The sequence below is a fragment of the Pyxicephalus adspersus genome, chromosome 3, assembly GCF_032062135.1.
Source record: "Pyxicephalus adspersus chromosome 3, UCB_Pads_2.0, whole genome shotgun sequence".
In the NCBI taxonomy this organism is placed as follows: domain Eukaryota; kingdom Metazoa; phylum Chordata; class Amphibia; order Anura; family Pyxicephalidae; genus Pyxicephalus; species Pyxicephalus adspersus.
The window spans coordinates 44,359,442-44,368,964 of NC_092860.1; the positions used below are offsets into that span (position 1 = coordinate 44,359,442).

The following is a 9,523-nucleotide window of genomic DNA, read 5'->3' on the forward strand; positions in this document are numbered from 1 at the left end:
GATATGTTAAATGTTAATTTGATACACTGAGCAGCCCAGTCATATAAAAGGGTGACCCTAATGCAATAGTTTTAACATGCGTCAGCGGACACAGCACTTTAGGGTAAATGGAGCCTAGGTGGCCAAAGTGTTGCTGTACACATGTGCTTCAAATATAAAGCAAACTAGGATAACATTTTAGAAATCAACATCATCAAGTCGCTCAGACTTTGATATCCTACATGTGATAAAAAAAAATATGCAGCATATGAAGTTATATAAGTAAACTCATATTTTTGAAGTTTTAGCAAAGCAATTGAAATAGTGGTCTAATCCATAAAAATATGACTGGTTTGACATTAGCAGAAAATGTAATTGAGAGCCACAAATAAATGTAAATTAAATATACTTCCAGTAACCAATTATATGAATCTAATGTAGTAATTCAGAATAGTAATACAGATCCAGTTAGAAATAAACTAACCATAGCAGATCATGAATAAAGCTATTGAATTTATCATCACAAGGGCATTTCGTTTAATTTAGGAGCTCTTGTGCAAATGCCACACAGATAAGAATTGCTGTTGTATGCATAAAATAATAATGAGCATTACAGGAATACTCAGAAATTTCTGTTATGATGAAAACACTGGGATTAAAAAAGAGTCTCTAAATGCGCACCAATTATGAAAAATATCTTTCAGATGAACGCTGAATTTAACCATGATAAAATATACTATGATAGGAAGATTTATAAAATATTGTAATATGCTGAAAGGAAAAATGCTTAATAAATAAAAATGATGAATTTCAAAGTCAGCTGAAGAGATGAAATGTCTGTTTTCATAAAAATAATATGTCTAATTAATAAACATGTGCACAAACATTTAGGATTGTTAATTGGAGATACACCTTTGGGCTCCATTACATTTATCATAAAGTGAACTAGTCCTGAAGTTTTTTTTTACGTAAACACGGAGCCTGATTTATTAAAGCTGTCCAACACTGGGGAGGATACACTTTCATCAATGAACATGGGTGATCCTGCAAACCTGAAATAGATTTCAGCCAGATTTATTCCAGGTTTTTTTTGGATCAAAAGTATAAATCAGGCCCAAAAAACACAGCATGTTCTAAGCATGGATGAGTGAATTTGGGGTTTGCTTGGTTTAGACAAGGGGCTGGCATGAGAAGTAGCAGGTGAAATGCTTAGGAAGCACATTTTTGGATTTTTAAGTCTCCATAAAATACAGGCTAGTGAGACTTTTATGTAGGTAAGCTAAATAATGTAACCTTATTCACACAAAACCACTGTGTAAATAAGAACAGAACTAATAGAATAAATGTACATGCTTATTCTTCATCGGAAGTCAGCATTGACGGCATCCATATTTCATTAAAGAAATCCTTACTGTGAGAATTATGAAGGATGCCTTTGCTGACCCTAATGAAAATGCTGGGAGTTGCCTGGCTTTTACACTAGCCTAAATACCTCAATATTTGTTGAACTTCTATACCAGGACAAGCATACATTTCTGTCATCTCTAAATTTAAAAAGGAAAAGGCAATGGCAGCCTGGTTTCCTTTACCTACAAATTTACTTTTTTACTGAGATATGTTGCGCAATGTGGGAACTTGACTGTGAACAGTAAAATCGCAGTAAGCATAGGAATAGTAGTCTGTATTAATGTACCAAATAATCCATTAAATAATCCAGTTCCCTGGGGAGCAAAAAAGCTAGTGTCTCTCAAGCTAAAGGCAAACCACTTATATAATCTATAAAACAAAGAAAGCACAGTTATTTTTATTTAAATGAGCAGATATAAAAAGCAGTGAGCACAACCTGCACCTGGTTTTCTTGGCATAAAGTAGAAAACTAGCTTGCGCTCACCTGATGATTACACTTTACCCTGACTATTCTCTTGCATTCATCTTGAATAATGTCATCATTGTTACTTTCTTCCATGGTGCTTACTTCATCACTAGTGTGTATAGATTTTACAGGCACATGTTCCATATCCTCAACTGGTTCACTTCCAACATCACTGGAATACAAAAACAGTTTTGTTTTACTACAATTTTATTTTATTATTTAACCAAAGCTGCACAAATAATTAAAGAAAAACATGTATAGCAATTACTACATGTGAAAGAAATGATCTTATAGATAATCTTGTTCAAGCCTGCAACTTTTACAGTGATGAAGTCTACTACTTGGGGTTTCTATTTATCTTAAATATGGGGTGGTTGACTGGGGTAAAGGATGTTTATTCTTTTCTGTAAATTATATACTTTTCTCATTATTTTAGTTCCTTGTACTCCTCTCTATGCATTAAAAAGAAGGTAGTTTGGTACTTGGTATTTTTCTCTATGGCTGCTCCACTGCATTCCACCTTCTCCCCTTAGCTTTCTTTCTTTCCCTTTCCTTATCACAATCCCTTCTGCCTCTATTGTCCCCCATTTTATCCCCCCTTATTTCTTCCACCAGATAGTTCCCCCTCCTGTGTCAAAATGAAAAATTTGTGTTAATCAAGTGGGATCAGAATAAGTATGCAGAACCAGTGGTTAGAATAATATTATTTTACTTCTATTACTAATTGCTGTTTATTGGTCTGTTGCAGTCTTTTCCCTGTAATTCCATTATACAACAAATTGACAGTAGGAATATTTGTGCATATCCTTAGACCTCATCCCTCAGTAAACACAGAATATTTGTATTTATTCAGGGGTCAAAGTAGTACTCCAGATATGACACATTGCCTAGCTTCCTTGAAACACTTTTCCCTACTCTGTATTAAAGTTCAATATAAATTTTAATAATAGGTGTATTTTAATAATTTAGTTTTGGTTAAATCAATAATTGGTTGGTGTAATTTATTTTTCCATTGTTCTGTTCATATTAAAGCAAAAAAAGAAATTCTGATCAAGCAGATCTGGACTTTTGAATAGCGCATGGAAGGTTTTGAACCTTGTTCAAATCTTTATTCCTGACTTTGTCCCCGTTGGCAAGATATCTACTCACTTCCTGTCCCAATGACAGATGTCAGCGGGAAGAAAATTGATGGAAAATCCACAGCCTGACAGTTGTTCTCGGAAGAGGAGATGAGAGGAAATATCCAAATGGAGTCACAGAACTGTCAAATGTAAAATTTCCTCCCACTCTATAAAAATTATGAGTGTTCTTAATTTTATTGTCACTCTGAGCTGATCTATCAACTAAGGTGCATGGCAGTCCTATGAAAGACCAGTAAAATATACTGACAGGTAAAACCCAAACATTGACGTATATATTAATTTATTACCAAAAGACAACATACGAGCACACTCTAACAAATCTGCCCAAATCAATCGGTTTAGGTCCCAGGGAAAGACAGATTTCTTATAATCCCAAGCTCACATATTGTAGTTAGAAACAGACATTTGTAACTCTGTTCATTTGCATATCAGATAATAATTTGTGTATATATATATATATATATATATATATATATATATATATCATAAAATATGTTTTTTTTTTTACCATTGGCAAGATAGATATGTAGTATTAAAAAAAAAAACATTTAAAAATTAGCAATTGTTAGGCTTTAACATAAGTAAAAGCCTAAATAAAGACTAAAAAAGAAACAAGTTTAAAGAGAATACAGGGCTTGGAGTAAGAATAAGATTTTTTTTTTATGCAACGTTCAATTAAATTTTGTACAATGACTATGCATAAAACATACATGAAATAATTAGTGTGGATGGGTCTTAATTTAAAGGATGTTAAACAGCTTGTAGACATCTGGTAGCAAGCTGAAATGGGTCATTTAAAATTTATCTAACTAAATGAAAGAGGTTGGGGGGGGCGGCTTTTCCTCCAGGATTGACATGTCACAAGATAACTAAATGGACTTAGTAGGCTTGCCTGGGAATCCTTAGCTGTCAGTGGTGAATATGCAAAGGGCCAGCAAATTAAATCAACCTGCCAAACTGTCAATTTCAAGCCTCATGACTGCATGAAAATAGCATCACTGGAAGAAATCAAGCATTGCCTTCTTTTGGGTTTCCTGGCACCTATTCAACTGCTCGTACAGTTGTGGCTAATTTTGCATGCAAATTTCAGTCAATAAACTCAGAACAAGACCTCCCAAGATATTTCAAAGGATCTGACAGAGTTTTTTTCCTGAATACCAAATCAACAGTAGTTGAAATTCAATCTCGATTTGCCTGCGCTTTGCATATGCACAATGTCCCCTCCACAGAGCAGACTTAATGAGGGCCGTACCTGTCTTCGCTCACATCCTCCCAGCCGTCTTTGCTGAAGTTCTCAAACACACTGCTCATAGTCTTGATGGATTGATTAAGAAAAGCTTGGTGACGTCTCAGGGTGATTTTCCGGGCTGCATACTGTTTAACCTTGGGTGCTGCTTCCTTCCTGTGGCCTTGCTTTTTTAATTCCTTTGAGGAAACTGGGACTGGTGCTGTGGTCAAGTCCTGCATATATTGCAAGGCATGAACCTGTCTCAGCAAGTCACGATTTTCATTCTTCAGTTCGTCAGTGTCTGATAAAAGTGTTTTTAGGGAGGAAACCTCTCTGTTCAGTTCATCCCTCTTCTTCTCTAGGGTCTCTTTGGCCTGGTTTACCTCTAAAAATTGTAAATGCATTTTCTGCAATTTTTTTTCTCTTAATTCTGCATCTTTCTGAAGAACCTTGATAGATGTCTTTAGTGAGTTATTTTGTTTTGTTAACTCGTCTTTCGTTTCCTTTAGTCTTCTTGAATCTGCTTCTAACTCACCCAGCCTTTCTTCCAGATAGCTTATCTAGTACATAGAAGATAAAAAATAACATTTTGCAAATGTAATGTGACTATAATATAAACAATTATAACAAAATACATGCATACATTTAATGAAAATTTTAGTAATACAATATTTTTATTGCAGTCTGTGCCCCATCAATTTCACCATCTGCCCCAGTAATCATTGTCTCCAATACAAAAAGTTATGGGAAATCCAAAATATTTGAGTAATCACAGGAAAATCTATTCTGGTGACACCTTCTGACTTCCAGACGCATCTCTGGACAGGAGGTCAAGGGAAATATCCTTTATGGGTCACACAAAACAAACAATTCATTTTTTGCTGTGGAACTGATACTATAATTTAGCCAAACAAAACGACAGGGGTCTTTAGCACATTCTACCAAAGCATTGTAAAGCCAAAAAAACAATTAATTGCTCATACAAAAATAATGACTTACTGTTGGTGTACAAAAGATATGTAAAATCGTTTTGCTGCTAATCTCCCAGAATTAAAGGAAAAAAAGTAGACACTGGAAAGCTCAATTAAAAAAATCCTTCAAAAAGTGTGTCTAACAGCATTTAAGTGCAACCTCTTAGCACTAGTAGGTAGTGTTGGTGTTCAAATTTTAATGCACACACACGAATATGGCTGTTCGAATTCGGATAGACCCGACCCAAAAAAAAAAAAAAAAAAATTTAACGGCAAAAATTCTGATAAAAAACTAATAAAAAATGTGTTTAAACAAAAAATAAGAATTATTGGTAAAATAAGTGTTTGTGTTTAACAATTTTTAATTAACCAGTGCCCCGGGGATAGCACACTGAGCTAATCAATGATTGCAGCCAAGGTACAAGGTAAGTGGGGGTTTTTTATTGTCTTTAATGACCACGAGTGTGACACAGGATTACCGCTTTTTGCACGTAAAATTCACCCCGAGTCACACTCGGGAATACCGTTAGGTGGGTTACCAAACAAAATTATTTTTTTTCTGCCAACTTTATCAACATACTTCCACACCAAAGGAGTGCCAACTGTATATAGGCTTTAGTCAAAAGTTAGAAAATTAAATTTTGGGAAATTTATTGCAAAAATACCTAAAATTAAAACTTATTACTATAGTGAAAAGTGCAGCATTAAAAAAAAAAAAAAACAATATAAAATAAAGATCTCTTTGTTTTGTGCTCATTAGGTTAGGAATAAAGACTGAAAAGTTGGATGTTAAAAAATAAATATATTCTGATATTTCACTTCCCTTGAAATCATGTGACAGCATATCCTTCAAAACTAACAAAATCGTTAGTGCACAATGCTGTCCCCTTAAGCTATTGGTATTTTAAATTCGTATGAATGTTTTTCTTATCTATGTGCATAATGTTATACACTGCAAGTTAGTAAAGATGATTAAAAGGAAATAGAACATGCCTTCTGGGCTTAGACTCGTTCTTAGCAATGTAGCACTTTACATCTGCAGAGATGAAAATTTATACCTGGCAAATAAAATTAGAGTTAGGATATAAAGATGATAACTTAGAACAAACCAGGTGACATTCCAAACTGCAGTACTCAAATAATTCCAATTACTCACTCTATCTTTACATAAATGAAAGTGAGCATTTCCTGTTCAGTATGTTATTATGTTAACATGATGTTTGTCATTCCATAATAACAAGATGACAGCATTCATTACCTGGCCATATGGCATTTGTTAGGAGTACAAGCAATCAAATCATTTGCTCTAAATTGCTGTACTTCTTTCACGACATTATCTGTAAATAAAATGGAAGACACCGCACTGGTCTCTAGTTATGTAATTACTGCCTGTATTTAGTGTGAAATAACTCGCTGTTTTCTTTACAATCTACTTGATGAAAACTTTCGAGGCAAGCAAAACACCATAAGAGGATCTACCTTTGAACCAAAATTGAGCTCTAAGAATTGTCTATCGTTATAGTAAGACCAAAAAATGTTGTCGAGTTGCCTATAAAATGAAATTCTCTTTGATTTCAATCCCTTTCACCACCATATTAATAGTTTGCCTAAAAGTGGGGTAAGCTGTTTTATGCTCAATAGGACTTGTTGTAGAATGGATAGAATATCATTTTATGTCTGGCTTGTAGTTTTACAATACATAAGTCAAGTTCTCTCTTAAAGGTCATTGGTCCTTTTATATGTGAGGCCAAAACCTACTAGACAATTGGTGGTATGTATTAAAAACTATATTCAGCCTCAGAAGTTTAGAAAACAAGGTTACTATTTAGATGAGGCCTTCAACCCCAATGTCCCTTTTATGTTTATGCAGATAAAAGTACCTTTTGCAACGTGTACTGCACAGTATCTCCTATATTTTTCTTTGGAGTGCTGCTTCTGACATTTTCTTCTTTGCCAAGTCTTATTAGCAGCTCTGTAACAAAAATAAAGAGAAAAAATGAAATACATAGGAATATAAAAAGTCACTTCACACAGAAGCTATGATGACAAGTTTGTCATGTCATCATAAAAACAATGAGAACTCTACTCTGCTTATTCTGAATAAATTGATCTATTTTCTTGTCAAGTTTTGGACAGTCTCTAAGCACTGACCTTTTTCAAAGTCTGGTGTCATACAATTACAAAGCCTTTGGAACATCATAGTTATTTCCTTTTTGTGTTATACAGTACGAACTTTACAAAGGTACAATGCATCTGCAGGTTAAAGATACTGTACTTTTATTCTGGTTTTCATTCTTTTATAGACTGCACCGTCTTTTGCCTTGAAAGCAAAATTCATTGCCTTTTTATCTATAGTCTCAGACAGTTTTATTCTCCGGGTCTTGTCCCCCTGCTAGGAGGATCAGAGTGATTGGGGAACAAAGCAAATCGTAACAGAATTAGGATGGAGTAAAACTTTAAACCTCTTCTTTTACACATGTTCAGCAGACGTATATTTTACTTTGTAAGATAAAGCACATCGATTAGGAAATGTGTAATGTGAACTGTTTCAGTCAGAGCCTGTCTATCAACCACCTTTGCCATTGAAGAAGTGAATGAAATTACATGTATGAAATTACAAATGTATCACAATTACTGGTGAAAACTGTAAATGGAAAGAAAGTCAAATGCAAGCAAAAGCCTAAATACAAATACAGACCTGTGTCAATACTGATAAACTTAACAAGGCAAAAATTAAAAACGGTCGGATCATTACATGGTAGAAAATACAAACTTACTTTTATTATTATTAATATTATTAATAAGGCAGCACAATAAATAAGGATGATGTGAAGATGATTGTAACCCATAGGAACAACTCTTAACATTTAATGTAGACAGATTAGTGTAAGTGGTTAGTTGAGTTTTGATGTACTGCAATATGAATGGTCATGGTTTATATATTATTTTTACATACTAAAAATAGAGAAAGTCATTCACAGCTTCTACAAGCAACAATCTAGAAATCTATTGTGTAAAAGATATAAAGATTTATTTCTAACTGCCACCAAAAGTTACAGGAAAAAAAAATCAGGAAATTAAAAAACAGGAAAATGGCACACAAATCTGCAAATATAAAACATCATCCCACACAGAAGATAACTTCTCAGCTACTGTGACTATTGTCAGCAGAGGATTTCCCACTTGCTGGCAATAACTCTCTTTTAGGCAGGATGTATAAGCAATTGTTCCCCAAATTAGGAACTATGGCAATAAAATGTTTACAGATAGTTGTAATTTTTCCCTCCTTCACCCAAAACATAATAAATATTGGAGTTTCACTTTACCAATAGTGTTGCTGTAGATATTAGTACATAAATGAGGCAAAGACCCTTTCATGAGTATACTAGATAAATGTGCTCTGAAAGGTGAATCAACAATGGAGATGTTTGTCCACAATAGCAATAGATAGGTGCGGCTCAGACTGAGGATAGCATTTCAGGAGAACAACCCCGCACAAGTTATGATTTTGGGTTGTTTCACTGTTTCAGGGCATGGGCAGCTTGCAATCATATCAAAGTGAGCTTGATGAGAATGTGATACCATCTGCTCCAAAGTTAAAGTTATACCAGAAAAAGATGTTTCAACATGATAATTTAAAGCAACGGTCGACAACTGGTGGTCCGTGAGAAAATTTTGGTGGTCCGCGGCTCTGGCCGATGTACCCTCGAGCAGGGTCAGGAAAAGGACCCTGCTGAGGGGACGCACAGGCCAGAGCCGGGGACCACATCCCCAGTACAGTTCCCAGGCTCAGGGAAGTGGGCGGGCTGTGTTCCTGGACACAACCTGCCCACTCTCTCATTGCAGGCTTAGTTAGATCTGTGATGGGAGAGTGGGTGGGTTTATGTCATAATGACATCACTCTGCGGGAGGTTTCTCCCCCTTTGAGTGACACCTGGCTCCCCGCGCATGCGCGGTTGGGAGCCAGTGATTTTAGTGGTCCACGGGACTGAAAACGTTGGCGACCACTAACCTAAAGTACATTAGCATATGGCTAGAAAATGAACTAATTAAAGGCCTGATTTCCATCACACTGAAAGGATGGGAGGTAATTGAAAATGGGCACTAAAAATTTTTGCATGAAGAAATTTAAAAAATTGTGATATCCGAAAGGCAGTTGTGCAAAAAAGTTTGAATGGAGTTGTTTCTGATAAAAGGGGCAATACCAGCTTCTGAGTCTAAGATATACCGTATTTTTCGGACTATAAGACGCTCCGGCCTATAAGACGCACCCAATTTTAAAGGAGAAAAACCTAGAAAAAAAAGATTCTGAACAAAATACTAAAAAATC

The 9,523-nt window shown here is 35.1% G+C and overlaps 1 protein-coding gene across 3 annotated transcripts in view; it reads right to left on the reverse strand.

The window, feature by feature from the left end:
* The window catches only part of CNTLN (centlein), a 155,907-nt gene that overhangs the window by 56,275 nt on the left and 90,109 nt on the right, over nucleotides 1-9,523 (reverse strand). For 2 of the 3 annotated variants that reach the window (XM_072404403.1, XM_072404405.1), the window contains exons 15-17: nucleotides 7,074-7,165; nucleotides 4,247-4,782; nucleotides 1,871-2,024 (exon numbers count right to left, since the gene is read on the reverse strand). In XM_072404403.1, coding sequence (XP_072260504.1) covers nucleotides 1,871-2,024; nucleotides 4,247-4,782; nucleotides 7,074-7,165 — 782 coding nt within the window. The remainder of the gene's footprint in view (nucleotides 1-1,870; nucleotides 2,025-4,246; nucleotides 4,783-7,073; nucleotides 7,166-9,523) is intronic. The other variant, XM_072404404.1, reaches the window with a different exon arrangement.